Raw genomic sequence first — 21717 nt, 5'->3', positions numbered from 1 at the left:
TCCTTAAGAGGTGCCACTTAATCCAGCAAAGTGGTGCAATGTTCATTAAATGACTGTATCAAGTGTTCAACATCATTGAGATTTGTGTTGATATCACAGCAGAAGTGCATAGAGAAATGATCAGCTGTACTCTGAGTAATAATGCGGGAGTGGAATGTTTGTTTCAGACACAAGGGGTCAGCATTGACAGAAAGATCAAAGAAAATACATTTATGGTCACTGATCAATAGGTCCTCACAACGGGTATTATCAATATCAAGACCCAGAGAGAACACAGGGTCCAATGTGTGACCACCCCTGTGAGTGGCGCCAGAAACATGTTGTATATATATACTGTGTTAATTTATCCCTTTTTTATGTTTGTTATATATTTTATTTATTCATATATTAAGGAAACACTGTGTGATTTTGTTTTTATTCCTTTATCCCCTTGTTTGCCTGTTTTTATGGATTTTACAGGAACCCACACCGGGGGACGGACCCTGGAGATCCTGGGTTTTCTTTTAAGGGTCGACTCCCGTTGCCCGTCCTGAGTCTGCTCTGCTGTTCTTTTTAAACCCTTTACCCATTTTAAACGGATTATTTTAGAAGGTTGTTTACTATGGGGTGATTTTTTTTAAGCATACCTATGCTCCTCATAAAAGAACACCCGAGATCTCTTTTCGATAAATGTTCCCCTTGTGCCCGTGCCCCCCGTGACCTCCACCAGGAGGCCACGTCCCTGCCCAAACCTAACCCCTAACTGTCCTGAGCCACTTTTTTGAAGAACATCTTTGAAACCATGTTTACTTTCAGAAAATCTACTTTTGGCCTCTTCCAGACCTGAAACGTCTTTTAAGAGCATAAAAAGTGAAAATGCATCTTTAGGCAGCGTTCAGAATTTCTCAGCAAAAGGAAAAGCCCCCCCCGCTCCTTCGTCGGTCAGCAAAACAAGGCCGAATCAGCTGGTTCAAGTTAAAATCAAAAGGTATTTAATATCTAACAAAAGCAAATGCAGTTACAAACTGAATCACACTATGAATTACAAAACATATATACATATTCCATGGAATTGAGATGTAATCTGTACCACCCGACAGACTGGTGTATCTGCCAGACAGTCTGGAGATCTGCCCATCTCCGGGGATTCAAAGTCTTTTGTCGCTGAAGAGTCTCTGAAATGTCTCATATTTCACATTCTTCACCATATCGATCAGCTCAGGGATTGGCTGAACCCTGATCTGTTCTTCCTGCTCTGTGCCCTGTTGGTCTGTGGTCAGACACTGATGCACCCGTTTCTCCCCCCTCTTGAAGCATGCCTCCGTTCCTGTCCGTTTCTGGCCCAGCAACATGTATTACCTTATATGATGGTGTCATAAGGTATCTGGTTTCTCTCACAGTGCACAATACATTCAGTAACTCTCCTTTTAATTTAAACCTTCTACATGTAAATATATTGTGAGACATAATATCCAGCACTAGGAGCGCTTTTAAACATAGATTTCTCACAGCGGTAAAGTGCTGAAAACAGCAGTTATTCATGAAAATGACATGAAACTGTTAAATCAACTGTCCTGAGCCATTTTTTTGAAGAAAATCTTTGAAACCACGTTTACTTTCACGAAATCCACTCTTCCCAGCCTGAAACGTCTTTTAACAGCACAAAGGCTGAGAATGTACCTTAAACCAGTAAAGGTGTGTAAGCGTGTATGTATCTGTGTGTATATGTGTATGTCTGTGTATGTATTTGTGTATATAATTTCTTTATTTTAAATTTTTAAAAAGCAACAGGTTCTAATGAAAACATGAAACTGAGAAATCAACTGTCCTGAGCCACTTTTTTGAAGAAAATCTTTGAAACTATGTTTACTTGCGTTTCGCTCAATTAGCATGAAAACAAACTGTGTGGGTGTTCTTCTATGCTGTGAAATGGCGGGTGTCTAAGCATTACAAGGCATTAGCGCCAAATATTGTTCAGGAATGTGAATAGACGGCACTCCGCTGCATACACAATCCCCTTCAAAATAAAAGCACAATATTTATTTATTTATTTTCCCAGGCAAAGGCCCGCGACCCACTGAAAACGGGTCCACGACCCACGCACCAGTTGAGAATCACTGATTTAGACCATTTCAATTCCAGGCCACCATATACTGTGTACATGTACAAAATAACACACATTTCATCAGGAAGTAATGATGATGATATTCTGAATTTAATTCAGGAATAAAAAAAAATAATGTTTTCAGACAAGTGGTTTTCATAATAAATAGAAATATTTTCGAGATACATTTGTTTTAAATGACCTCCAGAGGACTAACACTCTTATTTGCAAAAATATACACTGAACCATAAGAATAAAACCATTTTTTTACAGGATATTAATTCTACAATATGTTTTTTGACACTAAACCAGAAAGCCAGAGAGGTTCATGTGGCGTGTGACATCTCTGCAGGGTCTGTGTGTTCAGGGTTCAGACTTAGAGAGACACCGCAAACCGGGCAGCCTCCAGCGACGAGCACTGCTTTGGATCCTCAGGTCCAACCATTCCCGCTGAGCAACACCCAGAGCTAGACTGGGAGCACAAAGTAAAGACAGTACAATTCTTGGTATTGAATCTCATCACAACAGCACAGATGTGTCTGTCTTTTCTAATAACACAAACCTTGAGTATTTTAAAGGGGCCCTGTGTAATACCTGGCCACCTGCTCCAAGGACATAGGTGTCAGCATTTCACCTCTACTACTTGGTCCATGCAATCTACATGTACAGTCATGTACAGTTATTAAAAAAAAGCTTACAGCAGGGCAAGAACACACAAAATGTGACCCAACTGCTCAAAATAACACGAGTATAATCTTCACGTGTGGCGTTGGCCTATAATTTTATGCCATCTGTGTGGTGACTGTGACACAAACCGGGGCTGTACGGTCCGTGTACAGTCACGTTTTGATATATATATACTGGCTTGGGTCTGGGGTGGCAGAGACAAGAGAATGACTCGTGTTTTTGTTTCCTGCACCCTGCCTACGTGGGCATGCTTTGCAGGGAGGGGAGCATGTCACGGCTCCGAGGTACAAAAACACCAGCACCGGGAGTCCCAGCAGGCTGCTAGAGCACTGGGTCTAACCTGTGTATTGGCGGCAACAGAAATTTTGCTGATCATACGGGGGAGTTGGGGCAGTCCCTCGGAATCAGACTCCCGGTGCGAGGGTTTGCTCTGGCTCGATCAAGCTAACTGCTGAAGAAAGCTCCATCCGTCTGCCAGAGCTGCCAGGCATTCTAGTTCTGGCCAAGAAGCCTCCTGGCAGCAGGCATGGCGAGGGTGTGACTATTTTTCTCGTTTCTGCCAATTAGTATTTAATCCAATAATCCAACATGGACCATGGAGGAGTTATTGACAAGTCCACGGGGCAGCTCCAAGTCTTCGTCCTCAGACTGGATGCTACAGTGACTCACTATGGCCTCTCCTGGTACAAGTGATATTACAAGACAGGAAGGAGCGGGCTAGCTGGTTAGCATTCTCATTTCAGTAGATATCTCTGTAACACAACACATCCTGTTAATAATGTTAGTTCAATCTATAATTGTTTTCAGCTAAAATTGTAACCAGTTACACATTGCATCTTTTCAGGGGGTGACAGGCATTAAGCCCGATACCTATTCCAAACCATATCACTGAGGAACCACAGTTGTACAAATATACCTTGGAGCAAGGTAGGGCTCTCCAGGGCTGGATGGGTTCACTGGAGGGACGTCAGCAGTCACAACCGAGGGATCAGACTGAGTCAGGTCCTCACCCTCCATGCACCTCAGGTTGGTTATGCTGCTCCCCATTGCTGCATCAAGGCTGTCTCTGCTGTTGGCTGGACCTGAAGAGTCACACACAGAGGTCACTGCCACTGACTCTACTCAAACCAATGATCTACTGCATCCATCAAAGTTGTCTATCACCAAAATGTGTTTCTTTTTAAATAAATCTAATACTCTAGAGTTGTGAGGGGAGATTAATCAACTTTTATTTCAGACTCATGAGTCCATACAGTATCAAAAAAACAACAAACAGATACAACAATATATAAAATACAATACAAGGACACCAAGACAAGTGTAATCATTGCCTCATTGTCTCATTCAGTGTGGCTTTGTGGCACAAGGCAGGAAAACTGCCTGTGGCAAAGCACACTGTATATTATCCATCGGGCTTAATAATAATCATCAGCTTTATCCAAAAGTTTGGCGTGCCTCTCCCCACACAGCGTTGCCAACAGCGGCGTGAAAAATACATCAACACGTGCGGCCTGATCGGGAATAGCGCGGAAACTATTTTTCAGAGAGATTCGCCCAGCGGTTTTCCCGAAAATCCCGGAAAACCCAGATAAACGGAGCAAAATGAAGTTTGCCGCGCTTCTCCTCACACAGCGTTGCCAACAGCAGCGTGAAAAATACATCAAGACGAGCGGCCTGATCGGGAATAGTGTGCATTCTATTTTTCGAAGAGATTCGCCAAGCGGTTTTCCCGAAAATCCCCAAAAACTGAGCAAAATTTCTCCATTCCCTTGAATGGGGTTCCGGCGTGAAGAGAGCTAAAACAACACTTAACTTTGGGCCCATATTGACGAGCCATACTTTAACGTAGAAACATGATTCAAAGTTTAAAACGTAGACAGAACGCTGGACTTTATTGAGCCAAATGGACATTTTGATAGCTAGCACAGTTTTCATGAAGTCACAGATTAAGTTTCAGGAGAATTTTGGGTGTGTATTGCGCAGCTCGTTAAGAGCTAGAGTGAGAGCATAACCGTCAGAGTCATCAGAATCATCAGAATCAGAACCGTTTATTGCCAAGCAAGTTTTCACCTGCAAGGAATTTGTCGTGGCGGAAGGTGCATAATATTCAACAACAACAATAACATTTAACCATCAAAATAACAAACTATCAAATAACATTTAACTGTCAAAAACAGTCAGCACAGTGCAGGAAATAGAAACATATTTGAAATGTACAATAAGATATGTAATATAGGATATGGAATAAAGTGCACACAAAAACAGATAACAGGACTGTAAACCAAGTGAAGTGTATGACATGTTAAAAGTGACGTGTGTTTAAATAGAGACAGTGGCGAGTGTGTTTAAATAGAGAGACAGGGATGTGCAGGGGAGAGACCAGAAGGAAATGTCCTGGGGATGACAGAGTCAGTGGGGGACCCGGGCTCTGTTAATGAGCCCGACTGCCGACGGGAAGAAACTGTTTGTGTGGCGTGAGGTCTTAGTTCTGATGGACCGCAGCCTCCTGCCAGATGGAAGGGGCACAAACAGATCATGACCAGGGTGGGAGGGGTCGGCAACAATCTTTCGTGCTCGCTTCAGGGTCCTTGAAGCGAACAGGTCCTGGAGGGACGGCAGATTGCAGCCAATCACCTCTCAGCAGAGCGATTGATGCGCTGCAGTCTGCCCTTGTCCTTGGCAGTGGCTGCAGCGTATCAGACCGTGATGGAGGAGCAGAGGATGGACTCAATGATGGCTGTGTAGAAATGCACCAACATTGTCTTTGGCAGGTTGAATTTCTTCAGCTGCCTCAGGAAGTACATCCTCTGCTGAGCCTTCTTGGTGATGGAGCTGATGTTCAGCTCCCACTTGAGGTCCTGGGATATGATGGAGCCCAGGAAGCAGAAGGACTCCACCACGTCGACGGGGGAGTCACACAGAGTGATAGGGGCTGGTGAGGCTACGTTCTTCCTGAAATCCACAACCATCTCCACTGTCTTTAGAGCGTTGAGCTCTAGGTTCTTCAGACCGCACCAGGTCACCAGATGGTCAGTCTCCCACCTGTAGGCGGACTCATCCCCACCAGAGATGAGTCCAATGAGGGTAGTGTCATCCGCAAACTTCAGGAGCTTGACGGACTGGTGACTGGAGGTGCAGCTGTTGGTATACAGGGAGAAGAGAAGAGGGGAAAGAACGCAGCCTTGGGGGGAGCCGGTGCTGATGGTCCGGGAGGCTGAGATGTATTTTCCCAGGTTGACGTGCTGCTTCCTGGCAGACAGGAAGTCTGTGATCCACTTGCAGGTGGAGTCGGGCACGTGCAGCTGGGAGAGCTTGTCATGCAGCAGAGACAGGATGATGGTGTTGAAGGCAGAGCTGAAGTCCACAAACAGGATCCTGGCGTAGGTTCCCAGGAAGTCCAGATGCTGGAGGATTGAATGAAGGGCCTTGTTGACTGCGTCGTCTACAGACCTGTTGGCTCTGTAGGCGAACTGCAGGGGGTCCAGGAGTGGGTCGGTGAGGGTTTTTAGATGGGACAGGACAAGGTGCTCAAAAGACTTCATGACCACAGAGGTCAGGGCGACGGGCCTGTAGTCACTAAGTCCTGTGATCCTTGTTTTTTTAAGGACAGGGATGATGGTGGAGACCTTGAAGCAGGCTGGTACATGGCAAGTCTCCAGTGAGGTGTTGAAAATGTCTGTAAACACCGGAGACAGCTGGTCAGCACAGTACTTCAGGGTGGAGGGGGAGATCAAGTCTGGGCCAGCTGCTTTGTGGGGATTCGGTTTTTTAAAAAGCCTATTTACATCTCTCTCCTGAATAGAGAGTCGTCACTGGGGGTGGGAGGGGCGCTGGAATGGGTGGTACATAGGCATGGGCCCCTGCTGAGCTGGGGGAGGGGGGGCTGGTGGTCTGTTGTTGGTTGATGGGGCTGTGGGGGATGGAGTCAGGACTGTCCCATTGTCTTTGAAAGCGACAGTAGTGCTCACTCAGCTCGTCTGCCAGGCGGATGTCATTCATGGAGTGGGGGGTTTTAGGCTTATAATTGGTAATCTGTCTGAGACCTCTCCAGACAGAAGCACAGTCGTTGGCTGAGAGCTGATGTTGCAGTTTCTCCGAGTACAGTCGTTTAGCACCTCTCACTGCCTTGCTAAACCTGTATTTTGACTCTTTATATCAGTCCTTGTCCCCACTCCTAAAAGCCTGATCTTTCTGCAGCCTTAGCTTCCTGAGTTCTGCTGTGAACCAGGGTTTGTTGTTGTTATAACTCACCGTGGTGCTTGATGGAACACAGCTGTCCTCACAGAAGCTGATATATGAAGTTACAGCCTCTGTGTACTCATCCAGACTGTTGGTAGCAGTCCTGAATACATCCCAGTCTGTACAGTACGCCCGAAGATCCTCCAGAGCCTCACTGGTCCACTTCTTGAATTTCCTCACCACAGGTTTGCAGAGCTTGAGTTTCTGCCTGTATGAGTGAATCAGATGGACCATGGCATGGTCAGAGAGTCCCAGTGCAGCACGAGGGACGGCGTGATATGCCCCGCTGATTGTGGTGTAGCAGTGGTCCAGAATGCTCTCCTCTCTGGAAGGGCATTTAATAAACTGACGGTATTTAGGGAGTTCATGGCTGAGGTTTCCTTTGTTAAAGTCACCAAGGACAATAACTGGAGAGTCCGGGTAGGTTCACTCCACACACAGTATCTGGTCGGCGAGCGAGCGCTGTGCTGCCTGCACGTTGCTCTGCGGCGGAATGTAAACACTGATCAGAATGAATCAAGCGAACTCACGTGGGGAGTAAAAGGGTTTGCAGTTGATGATAAAATATTCCAGATCAGGAGAGCAGTGCTGAATAATCACTGACACATCGTTGCACCAGCCACTGTTGGTGTAAAAACAGATCCCTCCACCTTTCGATTTGCCTGAGAGCTCCGTGTTGCGGTCCGCTCTGAACAGCTGGAAGCCAGCCAGCTGGAGCGCTGAGTCCGGAATCAGGAGTGGAGTGGAGCAGGACAATCTTCTGTGATTTTTCTAAACAAATTGCTCCAGCGCCCACAATTTTTACTCTTCAAACACCATTTTCGCCAAAAACCTTGGAAATGTTGTGCTGTCGCACACAGATGTCTGTGGAATCCAACGGACTTACACATTTGGCTGTAAGAGCCGCAGAGCGACATGAACTCCAACCAACTGCTCCATTGGACGCCATGTTAAATCTCACCACTAATTTCTCAAAGAACGCAGACGGTACCAGTTTTGTCTGTTGCTCTGCAACATTATTAACACCATAAACATAAAAAACACATCAGCGCGTTTGGCAGTCTTATCTGTCTCACGGTATCCATATTTTGGCATTCAGACTCCTGCTAATTTGTTAAAAGGAGTTCGGGGTTTTGTTCAAAATCACTGTTTACTGTAATGTTTCTTAATCAGTCTGCCTCTAACACCTGGTGCGTCCTCGCGATGGCAACCAGTTACACACACACACGCAGGCTCTCTCTCTCTCTCCCACTCACTCAGTCCATCTAACTGTCTGTCTGCCTGTCTCACTCAGTCTCTCTCTCCTCTCTGTCTATCTTTCTGTCTGTCTCTCTCTCCCTCTCTGTATCTCTCTCTATCATACAGTCATTCAGGTCTTTTTAGGACTTTTCCCCTCTCACCCCATTACAAATTAAAAGCCCCACAGAATGAATTCCAACTGGAATGCTTGTGATGAAGCCTCTCATTATAGTGTCAAACATTATGATTCTGTCTCCTCTCCCCCTCTCTCCCCCACCCAGTCCCACCCTTTCAAAATAAAAGCCTCACAAATACAAGTTTCAATCCAAGAGTATGAATCTAAAATGCAGAAAAGAGAGTAGCGCTATCTCAATTGAACCTGAATGACGCGACCGGTAACATTGGCGTGTGTATATGTTGCGATTTCTTCGGGCAGTAGAAGCCACACTGTCAAAATTTCTTTAGGAATTTTCTAGTTAGGCTTTATAATCCATCTTGAAATTAATGAAATTTGAATGAAATTTATTTTTAGAGCGCTTTTCACAGACATAACATCACAAAGTGCTTAACAGAGGAGAAAGTTAAAAGCATAAAAAACACAATGTGACCCTAGGGTCAATAAATTACATATTTTAAGAGCAGGTCTAGGACATGGGTTTTTACTCAAACGCCAGCCTAAAAAGGTGGGTTTTGAGCTGTTTTTTAAAAGTATCCACAGTATCTGCGAGGCCCAGAGTTGCAGGCAGAGCATTCCAGAGCCTCGGGGCCACTGCCTCAAAGGCCACCACGGCTCTTAAATCGTGTGCGTGGGACTGACAGAAGACCTAGAGCGTTTGACCTGAGAGTGCGGTCAGGTGAATAGGGGCGAAGTAGATCAGCTACATAAGTCGGGGCCTGACCGTGAAGTGCTCTGTAAGTGATGGTGAGAATTTTGAAGTGTATCCGAGATGCTACAGGGAGCCAGTGGAGAGATCGGAGTACGGGGGTGATGCGAGACCGTCGATTTGTCCTGGTGAGTAATCTGGCGGCAGCGTTTTGGATGACCTGCAGACGGTTAAGAGCAGATACAATGAGTGATGTAAAAAGTGAGTTGCAGTAGTCAATGCGAGAGGAGATAAATGTGTGTATGATCATCTCTAGTTCAGGTGTTGATACAGATCTCAGTTTACTAGGGGTGTAAAAATACACGTATTCGTATTGAACCGTTCGGTACGAGGCTCACGGTTCGGTACGCATGACGAACCCAATAAGTTTGAAAAAAAAAAAATAAATAAATAAAAAATGTAAGCAACAATACTACATAACATTAAGGAGCAGTTTTTGTTTTTTATGCTTATGTGTTGCTAAGAAGACACCCCAGAAGATGGGTCACTCAGGTATAGTTCTATCATTGTTCAAAGTCAAAGAATAACTTTATGATGTTAGTTGTAATGAGTAAATATATTTTAAAATAAAGTACATTTCTCTGGCATTTATAGTTTTCTACTGCACCGAAACGTACCGAACCGAACCGTGAATTTTATGAATCGTTACACCCCTACAGTTTACTGATATTTCTTAGATGGAAGAAACATGATCTGGACAGCTGCTTAACATGAGGGTCAAACGATATGGATCGATCAAAGAACATCCCTAGATTGCGCAGGTTGCAATGGGCAGCAGAGGAGAGTGGACCAATACTCTGCCTGACATGGGGACAAACTCCTCTGGAGCAATAACTAGGACCTCCGTCTTAGTGTCGTTGAGTTGTAAGCAGTTTTCTGCCGTCCAGTCTCTGATGGCATTGACACAGTCCAGGAGCCTAGTTAATGTGAAGGCCTCGCTGGGTTTGAATGACAGATGGAGTTGAATATCATCTGCATATAAATGATAGGACACATTGTAACTTTTTATAAATCGGCCCCAAAGGTAACAGATAAAGGGAAAATAACAGAGGCCCCAGAACCGAGCCCTGCGGTACACCACAAGACAGTGGAGAGGTAACAGACACAAAATCACCCACAGAGACATTGAAACTTCTGCCATTGAGGTAAGATGTAAACCAGTCTAACGCTATGCCAGATATGCCAACCCAATCACGTAGCCTCTTAATCAGGATGTTATGGTCTACAGTGTCAAATGCAGAACTGAGGTCCAGAAGAACAAACACAGAGCAGTCACCTGCATCAGCACACATGAGAATGTCATTTGAAACCTTCAGGAGAGCAGTTTCAGGAGAGTGTTGTCTGCGAAACCCAGACTGGAATTCGTTGTACATGTTGTGCCTCTCCAGTGCAGCAGTAAGTTGTTTGGCCACTACTTTCTCTAAGATTTTGGACAGGAAAGGCAGTTTTGATATGGGCCTGTAGTTCATGGGCAAAGCTGGATCTAAGTTTGGTTTCTTTAATATGGGCTGGATAGTGGCATGTTCGAAATAGGAAGGGACAATTCCTGTAGACAATGAGGAATTGATAATGGATGTTACTGCAGGGCCAATAATTAGCAGAACTTTCTTAAATAGAGAGGATGGTATTATATCCAGAGGGCAAGATGATGGCTTTGTTTTGTTAATTAAGTCCATCAGGTCTTGAAGGCTGATAGGCTGGAAAGAATCCAGAACAGTAGGAGATTGCGAGGAGCTACATGTCGATGAACAAATCCCAGGCTGAATGCCAGACCTAATACATGTTACCTTATCATTAAAATAGGTAAGGAATTTGTTGAAATCGTCAACAGAACAGCATGGTAATGTAGAGACAGACAGTGAAACAATTCTCTTAATCTCTTCCTCAGAGAGAAATCCCAAGATTCTGTTTGACACAATTAAGTTGGCAAAATAAGCAGTTCTAGCTTCCTTTACTCCAGTATTAAAGGAAACTCTGAGGTCCTTGAGATATGAGCGATGCACTTCTAGCCCAGTGGCTTTCCAGAGCCGCTCTGTCCTGCGACACTTCCGTCTCAGGCTGCAGACAGCGTCTGTCATCCACGGAGAAGTGTTGCAGGCAGCCCTGGTCCTTTCCTTAAGAGGTGCCACTTTATCCAGCAAAGTGGTGCAATGTTCATTAAATGATTGTATCAAGAGTTCAACATCATTGAGGTTTGTATTGATATCACAGCAGAAGTGCATAGAGAACTGATCAGCTGTACTCTGAGTAATAATGCAGGAGTGGAATGTTTGTTTCAGACACAAGGGGTCAGCATTGACAGAAAGATCAAAGAAAATACATTTATGGTCACTGATCAATAGGTCCTCACAACGGGTATTATCAATATCAAGACCCAGAGAGAACACAGGGTCCAATGTGTGACCACCCCTGTGAGTGGTGCCAGAAACATGTTGCGTGAAATTAAAAGATTCAGTAATATTGAGAAACTCAGCAGGAATACAGTCTGAGGCATCATTGATATGCAGATTAAAATCACCAACCAGAAGCACTTTGTCTAGCTTGATAATAGAGGTCAGAAAGTCTGTGAACTCTGATAAAAACTGACCTGCAGGACCTGGAGGTCGGTAAATTAAAAAACAGTAAAACGGCTTTAGCTGGCCCACTTTAGTGAGCTGCAGTTCAAAAGTAGCATAGGATTCTGTGCTCCCCAATTGGCAGGAAAACTGATTCTTCCAGACCACGGCGAGGCCTCCACCGCGGCCTGTCAGACGCGGTGTCCCAACATAAGAACAGTCCACAGGGCAGAGTTCATTGAAATGGATGCATTCTATATTCCGTTGCCAGGTCTCAGTTAGAAATAAAAAAGCCAAATTATGACTTGTGAACAAGTCATTTAAAATGTGAGTCTTGTTTGTTACAGAGCATGCATTAATCAGACACATTTTGATGGGGGAAGACACTGTCGTCATCAGCACAGGAAGCTTTGGGGGTATGTGCAATAGGACGGATCACTCGTGCAACACCTCGAACCCGACCATAACTAGGGCGTGAGCACGAGTCTGTGATTCTCACGGGAATGTTCATGGGTCGTGGAGTGGAAGTTACGGTAGAGGCTAGGGAGAGAGTAGTAGGCTTTGTTCAAGTGTAAACTGTCTCTTGCGTAGAGGCTGGGACGATTCTAAAACAAGTTAAAGTTATCGATTAAACCCACATTGTGAGCCCTGCAAGCGGCCTGGAGCCAGGTGTTGAGTGTGCGGATCCTGCTAAAACGAACGGACCCGTGGCCAAGAGTCGGAATGGGGCCAGATAGAAACACTTCCTTTCCTGATTTTCCAAGAAACTCCAGAAGATGGTTAAAGTCCTTTTTTGTCAGTTCAGAGTGTTGTCTGGCTGTGTCATTAGTTCCAATGTGCACGTTGAGTCTGTTTACTGAAGAGGGGAGCTTTGGCAGAAGTGATTGGAGATTCGCCAGAATGTCTGGAACAGTCGAACCGGGAAAGCAGCAAGTGCCCGCGTTAAAAAAGCGAACGCCTCTAACCACGGAGTCACCAACAATGAGGGTTGCAGGAGGGAAGAGCGGGCAAATGGATGGTAACTGAGGGCCGAGGTGAAGGGGCAACGAATGTTGTATTTGTGGCCCGGTCTGCGGTGCTTCAGTCCGGGTAGTTGTTGGCTTGGACCGGGAAGTGGGACTTGACCCACTGGGTGCCTTCTCTGCCGACAAACAGTGGACACCACCGGACCGTTGCAAAACTGCCTCTTTTAGAAGTTTTCTCCTGGAGGAAGAGGATGAGGACTGGAACCGCATGTCAGGCAAAGCAGGTGGGCCACAGGCAGCGTCAGCGTCTCCAGCAGCCACAGGTGAGGATGGCACTGCAGAAGCAGACACCGAAGCAAAGTCACCTGCAGGCCGAACCGTGTCCGCCGGGTGCACCGGAGCCACGTCACCAAGCGGTCCGAAGCAGTTTGAGATGACCAAACTAGGGTGAAGATCATTCCAGTCTGGGTGTTTCTCACTGCCACGGACCACTTCAGCCCAGCTTCTCCTCGATGGCGTAGAACTGTGCACCGGCTCCTGAAATACGGCTCCCCCGTCCACCCACCTGGTATCAAGTTGGAGAGGTAAGGGCTCCAGCGTGTTTGCACCAGTCACCGATATCACAGCCGCATCCGTCGCACCGGGGCCGGGAGGAATCACATCAAGTCCGGGTTCCTCTGACTGGGTGTATTCAGTGGCTCCACTGTATCGTACCGAACCAAACCGTGAATTTTGTGAACCGTTACACCCCTAATGATCACGATTATTAAGTGTAACTCAGGTTTAAAATGTGGCTTCATTAGGGCGACTTTCTGACAGAGTGGTGTGGTACTCACAGCAGCGTTTGAAAGGTTCCCAGGCTCTGGACTGCAGGTATGGTTTGGCCTGCGGCTGCTGGAGCAGGCACACCACTGCTGAGTCCACTTGCTGAAACACCCTGCAGACAGAGAGAAGGATCACCCAACCTGCTTACCAAAAGTGCTGTGGGAGCTTTTACTGGCACAGGGTTGTCTCCCACATCACTTTGCTATTGGAAGAACTGCATCCGAGAGAACATCAACAGTAGCAGAACATGTTTATCTCTACTTGATGGTACATGCACTGTACTTGTATTTCTCTTTTCTAGTCTTCCAACTGCTCAAAGCTCTTTAACACTCCATGTCATCACTCACCCATTCACACCCATTCATTCACTGATGACAGGGGCAAGCATGCAAGTTCCACCTTCCCATCAGGGCTCACCCATTCATACACCGCAGTCACAGCTACGGGAGCAATGACCACACCCACTTAGTGTATACCATTCCAAACCACTGGTGGAGCTTAAGTTTACACAGGTCAACAGTCAAATAAAATACTTTTTTAAAACACCAAGAAATGTGACATTTTCTCATGCTTTTTAAATTGTCTTGACTTGTTAAGTGACCCAAAAGAGAGTCAAGCCAAAGAGCTAGCAGTCAGGTGTTAAACAACATATGTTAAACATGAAGTCAGTTCCCACTAAAGCAAAAAATGCGTGGCACATGGCACAGCTGTGAAACTTTCACAAATATGTAGGTGTGATGGATTTGAAAACAAGTAAAGACATTGGTTCGTTGAACAGTTCAATGAGACACAGACCATGACACTACAGCATGAACAGAGAGTTGAAAGGCATGATGTCATACCGGAGGCTGAGCAGCCGTTGGTGGAGTTCAGCTGACAGGCCGTATTGGTCAGACTGGATCAACTCTCTTATGGAATCAAAGTCCTGCTTCAGCTGGAGAGCTCCCTGCACACTGAGGAGGAGCAACAGAACTACATGTCAGCAGTTCTCACTCACACACAAAACAAATCAAACAACGACAAAATAGTGTTTTGTTGGCAGAAACAGACTGACCCATGTTTTCATGAACATTTTCTCATTCTAGTCGTTACTGAAATGATGCTTTATATTTTTTACATTATTATACATTTTCATGCGGTCACATTGGACCTCATGCAGGAAGCAATAAATGAACAAAGTACCAAGTTTGTTTGTATCCACGATTTGTTATTATTTCGTTACCACCCACTGATTTCTGGGAGTCACCAATGTTTTCTTAGTTTTGCTCTAGTCTTAGGTAAGAGAACATTTTACCATCCAGAGCACTCTTAAGATAAGAAAAAACATCTTGTTTTCATAGTCCACAACACAAAAAACAAATGAATATCAAATAATCAAATTAAGATGATCATATCTTTTAGAGTAATTATATTTGGGGGGCAACAGTGGCGCACTGGATTAAGAGGTCGTCTGGGAACCGGAAGGTCAACGGCTCGATCCCCGACTGGGACGTGTCACGTGTCGAAGTGTACCTGAGCAATACACTGAACGCCCGGCTCCCCGGGCGCCAATCAATGGCAGCCCACTGCTCCCTATATCCAGGGATGGGTCAAATGCAGAAGTCAAATTTCATGTATGTGTAACAATGTATGTGACAATAAAATCCTAACTTCCTTTTGATTGGATTATTTAATTTGTGGGCCTAAGAAATACAACTGGTCCATTGATCCCAATTGACCCTTGGCTAAGCCCCGCCCCCCGCTGCTACTCTGTCAAGCTGAGTTACCATGAAGCTCAAACTGCCACTAAATGCACGAACGAATTCTTTTTATTGAATTCTTTGGTAAAACAGAAAGTGATTTCTCAGTGTGAAAGTGAACCAGCACATCACCTGGTGATCGAGACAGAAGACAATGAAATGAAGGAACAACACTGTTCCTCTCATGCTCGGTAGGTCTTTATTCACTGTTACAATCATTAAAAAGATAAAGCAGCATGTGTAGACATTCAGTATACCTGCAGTAGCTAGCTTACAATAGAAGTGCTAACGCTACGATAGGCAAGGCTGCGGACGAAGACTATGAAACCCTTTGATGATTGCTCGTGTCCAGCTTCTGAATGGCTTACATACTTCTATTCTATGGTTTTTGATTTTCCTGCAACACCAGTGCTGACACTCTGAAAAATCATGTTTACTTTATTGAAGTTGATTTAACAGTACCTTGATTTCGCTGCTACTGTTCTACCACTTCACAATTTGGCATCAATAAAAATCAATCAAGCCATCAATCAGTCTCGCTGTCTGTGTTCTTCTTACAGCCCTTTTTGTGGTGGCATCTCTCCAATTCTGAGGTATTTGCACATGGCAACAGCTGCCCTTACATAGTGTTTAATAACAAACAATGAGCCACACGCCTCCAATGTATGATCAAGTGGGATTTCTCATTCGGCACACCTGGGTGATCAGATATGGATAGACAGGAAACATGGAGAGGCTGGGGGTCAGACCATGAATGTGCTGTTATGTGTAGGCTAGATTGGCTCTTTAACCATTATGCTGCGTTCACACCGGTCGCGTTGATTTTTTGACGCACTGCAAAAAAGCGTCCAACGCACTGCACAATCGCGTCCAACGCGCCGCCGGTCGTGTTCACACCAAACGCCGCAAAATCTCATAGCGCCGGAGAGGGGGCGTGGTTTATCGTCCTGGAAGCCGTTCACCTGGCCGCCATTTATTTCCGCTGTCAACCGTGAAAGGAATAAGGACAATTGCTGCTTTGTACGTGTTGTGGAAGTCCCTCAAACATCGGAATGCCAAACGCCATCATGTCTGGTTCATAATATTGTTCAGAGGAGCTCTGTGGATTGTATCGAGCTGTATTCACTGTGTCTAGCAAGCCACCGGTCGCTGTTTACTACAGCTGTAGGAACACAACATAAACTGATTTGGCTGTGATTCAACGGCAATAAACCGACAAAAAGGGACTCCGAAATAACTACATAATGATGCAGATTTGTACTTGTCTTCTCCGACAAAAAGGGACTCCGAAATAACGACGTAATGATACAGATTTGTAGGTTACTGGTCTTCTCAATGGAGCTCTGATGGATCGGTGCTAGGCTATGCTAACATCGTAGCAGCTCCACCAGCACTCAATAACGTCACGTAGACGTAAATACGGCAGCGTCTATTCATTGTTTGTACCGTATGGTTTACACACACACATGTATACACAGTTTGGTCCGGTCTCTGTTGATATGAGGTATCGTAGAGCTCTGGGTGAACACAGACGGCTACAGGATTTATTTCCTGATTCAACAACGGCAGGAAGCCAGTGATGACAGGGGCAGCAACTCAACGCTGATAGGCTATCGCGCCACAGCGTCACGCGATTATGTCGCTGAAGTTGAAAAATTTCAACTCACGCGTTGGCGATTTTGCGGCGTCCAACGCGTCCACCGCACTGCAATAACGCGTCCAACGCGCCGCGGGATCGCAAAATCGAGGCGCGCCAGTCTCATCGCGTCTGTGCATAGACTTTGTATGTAATCTCGACGCGCGTCAAAACATCAACGCGACCGGTGTGAACGCAGCATTATGCCGTGTTCACACCGGTCGCGTTGATTTTTTGACGCACTGCACAATCGCGTCCAACGCGCCGCCGGTCGTGTTCACACCAGACGCCGCAAAATCTCGTAGCGCCGGAGAGGGGGCGTGGTTTATCGTCCTGGAAGCCTCCATCTGGCCGCCATTTATTTCCGCTGTCAACCGTGAAAGGAATAAGGACAATTGCTGCTTTGTACGTGTTGTGGAAGTCCCTCAAACATCGGAATGCCAAACGCCGTCATGTCTGGTTCATAATGTTGTTCAGAGGAGCTCCGTGGATTGTATCGAGCTGTATTCACTGTCTAGCAAGCCACCGGTCGCTGTTTACTACAGCTGTAGGAACACAAAATAAACTGATTTGGCTGTGATTCAACGGCAATAAACCGACAAAAAGGGACTCCGAAATAACTACGTAATGATGCCGATTTGTAGGTTACTTGTCTTCTCAATGGAGCTCTGATGGATCGGTGCTAGGCTATGCTAACATCGTAGCAGCTCCACCAGCACTCAATAACGTCACGTAGACGTAAATACGGCAGCGGCTATTCATTGTTTGTACCATATGGTTTACACACACACATGTATACACATAGGTTGGTCCGGTCTCTGTTGATATGAGGTATTGTAGAGCTCTGGGTGAACACAGACGGCTACAGGATTTATTTCCTGATTCAACAACGGCAGGAAGCCAGTAATGACAGGGGGAGCAACTCAACGCTGATAGGCTATCGCGCCACAGCGTCACGCGATTATGTCGCTGAAGTTGAAAAATTTCAACTCGCTGGCGATTTTGCGGCGTCCAACGCGTCCACCGCCTCCACCGCACTGCAATAACGCGTCCAACGCGCCATCGCAAAATCGCGGCGCGCCAGTCTCATCGCGTCTGTGCATAGACTTTGTATGTAATCTCGACGCGCGTCAAAAAATCAACGCGACCGGTGTGAACGCAGCATTAGGCTACAGTGCTGCCCCAGCACAAGGTATTCTTCATCTCTTTGGTGATATTCTTCAACACTGGTAGACATCAATGTATGACCATATGAATACAAATACCTGAATTTGATCCTCTGTTTCAGGATGTGTTCCATCCACGCCTCCATGAAAGCCGTCATTGTTATACTCAGCGCTTGGACACAGGCATCATCAGACAATGGTGCCACACCCTCTAAAACCTGACCAATCACAGTCTGAGCTGCCAAAGATGCATACTCACTGGGGCTGCTGGGAAAACCTGAGCAAACAGAGTAATACACAATTGTCAGTACACAGTGAAATGTGCCAAAAGTTGTGTGAGTGTTCCTTTGGAAGCCCAGTATTTGTTATGTAAAGCAACTTTGTTTTGAAAAGTGCCATCTAAATAAAGTACGGTAAATTCTTACACTGATTTTTGATTCCTATTATAAGGTTAAATGATGTTTTGACCTATGTATGGATAGGCCGTGCATTGGGTATCAGACTGTGCTGCAATAAATCTACTGGGTCCACTAGTCTTATTAAAAGCCACGAGGTAGCGTCCCATCTGTTAGGAGACACTTTTCATGGATTATGTTGACCTGTTTTACCAAATAAAGAACAATAGGAAGTTATACTGTATGTGTGTGTAAGAGGCAGGCAGCTCTACAGGGTCATCAGCAGACAAACCAAACAAACTACTCCTCCTTAGCTAGCTCATCCCAGCATGCAACACACCATACACTCCTCACATTTAAAGAACGTGAGCAGGTCATCTGTGCCTTCATATTCTCCAGCTTGGACTACTGCAACTCCCTGTGTACTGAGATTGGTCAGTCGTCCCTGTCTCACATGGAACTGGTCCAAAACGCCGCCGCCAGGCACCCACAAGAGGAAGCATATTACCCCTATTCTGATCTCTCTCCACTGCCGGTACGGTTTAGAATTGGTTTTATGGTTCTCCTGTTTGTCTAGTAAGCCCTTTTCTATCCAAGACCTCCTAACCCCTTCAGCTCCCTCAGGGACCGGGCCTTTGCTGTTGCAGCCCTAGACTGTGGAACAGAAAGCCCCTCCATTGACTCCAAGTCCAGGCTCAAAACACACTTTCACTCTCTGGCGTTTTTGGACTCGTGCTTATGCCTATGTCTTGTATATTTGTGCCCATGTGTTGGTGTTTCTTATTTTTGTGACTTTAGCTACCTGCTGTGGTCTGTACAGCACTTTGGTCACTGGGGGTTGTTTTTGAATGTGCTTCATAAAAAAACGTGATGGATTGATAGAACATCACCAGTTAACATTATAAGTTTAGGAATTCTGTGCTTTGATTAACTTTGCGCCGCTCACTCTCCTTAATGTTAACCCACACTCCACACTCACTGGAATGGCTGCAGTGTCTGCCATGTCTTTCGCTCCGTGTTTGGGGCTCCACCCTCTTCTACCCAGCTCGCTTAACAGGGACAAAAGTCATCTGCCTACAAAATCCCTACAGCCAACCTCCAGAGGATGTGCATTTGGTTTCCAGCCAAGCTCCCGCCCTCTGCAGCCAGCTCTGTATATCTACACATTTTTTTGAATCGTTTCTACTGCATCCTCCCATGGTATTGTGTTTCTGACCACAACACAAGAGCTGGTCAGAGATCAGTGGAAGCTATCTCCTGAGGGTGAGTTTTCAGTGCCTGTATGTGACCTTATGATTGTTGTCTGAAGTTGAGGAAGGGCCATTTCCAAATATGTACATTCCCTTTAAGGAGCCGTGTGTAGGATTTAGGGGGATTTATAGATTTGTTTAACTGTAATTCATTCGTGTATAATCACCTGAAACTAAGAATCGTTGTGTTTTCGTCACCTGAGAATGATCCCTTCATATCGACACAGGGAGCTCTTCAGGAAGTCCACCATGTTGCACCACTAGAGTAGCCCAGAACAGACAAACCAAACACTGGCTCTAGAGAGAGCCTTACCTGAGGGCCACCGTTCTCTGACACAGTGGAAAGGGAGGAGTGAACAGAGGGGTTTTCAGTTGGCTGCAATCTACAACCACATCGCTAGATGCCACGAAGTCCCCTCCAATGTCCCTTTAAACACCCCAAATAATGTATTCATTAAACATTTAGAATGCATCTTTCAGAGTCTGTTGAGGTTTCCACTTTCCATCCTTTTTGTACAAATGAACTTTGAAGATGAATCTACTGTATAGTTTATATACAAACCCATCCAATATGTGTGTCAAAGCAATAAACAGAGCGTCTTCCTTAGTTTTAGTCTGATCAGCAAATATCTGTTGTGTGAGTTTCTACATAGACAGAGCATTAACAGAGTACCTGTCCTGAGACTGGGTCTCCAGTGTACAGCAGAAGGCATGGTCTGTTTAAAGATCTCCCCTGACATCCGCTTGCAGTCGCTGGAGAAGGTCTTCAGCACCAGAGAGGAGAAGGTCTGGCGGAAACAACAGAGGCATCAGGATCAGTGACATCCACATTCTTTGGATTGCATAATGCCACATTCATGCTGGCAGAATGAAAGAAACTTTCAAACATTATGCATAAACACGCACGTTACAGGTCTGCCTATTGGTACAGCTGGAATGAACAAACTCTGTCGGCTACTTGGCTCTCTGTTAATTAGTCGTATTGATTGTATTAGCGGTGGCTTGTATTTACATTGATGTAGCATCAATGAGGGGCATTATATTGTGCTAATTTGATGACATATATCCAACGCTGTATCAAATATCTTTTCTACATGCAATGCTTTGATTGAGGTTTTGAGACAATTACATAGAGAGAGAGAGAGAGAGAGAAAAAAGGGAAAGAGAAGTTGGACTATTGCACACACTTTTTCTGTAAGATATTAATAATAATTATTTGACCTAGTCTTCACAACTTGGAGAAAGGGTATCTGGGAGATTTCTATATTAATGACCACCTCACCTCTTTCCAGCAACCGCAGCAGAAATTTCATCTTCCAATTTTATATTCCTTCAGTAATCCACAATTGAAAGAAAATAAGATTCTGCTGTATTTCTATACCGCTTCATGTATCATGTTTTTGTCAGTTGACACTCAGCTGTGGGTAAACAGTCAAACACAGCTGATATGTTGCTGGATACAATTCTCTTCTTTGAAATACAAATTGAAGAGGAGTCACTTTCTACTACGGTTGTGTAGAATAAACCATTCAGTTGACCTGCAGCTCGGATACAGCCCTGTCCAGTCCTTCAAGTTGCTGCCTCAGCAGAAGCTGGTTGTGGTGATGAAGAGTGGAATGTTGGTTACGATCTGAATTCATCATCAGGGACTTTGTCTGATGCACCATCATCTCTATTGACTCCCTCAGCATCTGCAGAGAAAGGACACATCACAAACTGCTGCTGATTTCATTTCAGGGCTAAAAGGCCTGACAGTAGTACATGAGTCGTATCAATCAGCTTGTGAACTGTGTCAACTATGTTGTCAAAGTGGTGTCTTCATCAAGGTTGATATTAAGGAGTAACATACTTTGAGGTCTCCATGTGTGATGAGCAGGAACTTGTTGAGGCTCCATGAAGAGAGGAACTGGTAAGCCTTGGACATGACCCAGACCATCGACAGCTGCACTGTGGCTAACACCAAGCTAACAGTCTGTCTCTGGAGAGGGAGCCTGGAAGGAAAGAGGCGAGAAGAACCTGTAGGTGAGAGAGAGAGAGAGAGAGAGAGAGAGAGA

General features: G+C 45.4%; 1 protein-coding gene across 1 annotated transcript; it reads right to left on the bottom strand.

The window, feature by feature from the left end:
- Positions 1 to 948: 948 nt before the first annotated feature.
- ccdc142 (coiled-coil domain containing 142) lies at positions 949 to 21333 on the bottom strand (the record flags this gene model as incomplete). Its single annotated transcript, XM_079268740.1, has 7 exons — positions 949 to 2555; positions 3687 to 3852; positions 13489 to 13589; positions 14320 to 14430; positions 18118 to 18295; positions 20337 to 20451; positions 21202 to 21333. 7 exons carry the CDS (start codon positions 21331 to 21333, stop codon positions 2447 to 2449), a joined length of 912 nt encoding a protein of 303 aa, XP_079124866.1. The 3' UTR covers positions 949 to 2446.
- Positions 21334 to 21717: the final 384 nt, after the last annotated feature.

This window comes from Melanostigma gelatinosum (genome assembly GCF_949748355.1).
Source record: "Melanostigma gelatinosum genome assembly, chromosome: 5".
In the NCBI taxonomy this organism is placed as follows: Eukaryota; Metazoa; Chordata; class Actinopteri; order Perciformes; family Zoarcidae; genus Melanostigma; species Melanostigma gelatinosum.
Note: the sequence above shows the minus strand (reverse complement) of the source record. Positions and strands in the feature narration are given on the sequence as shown.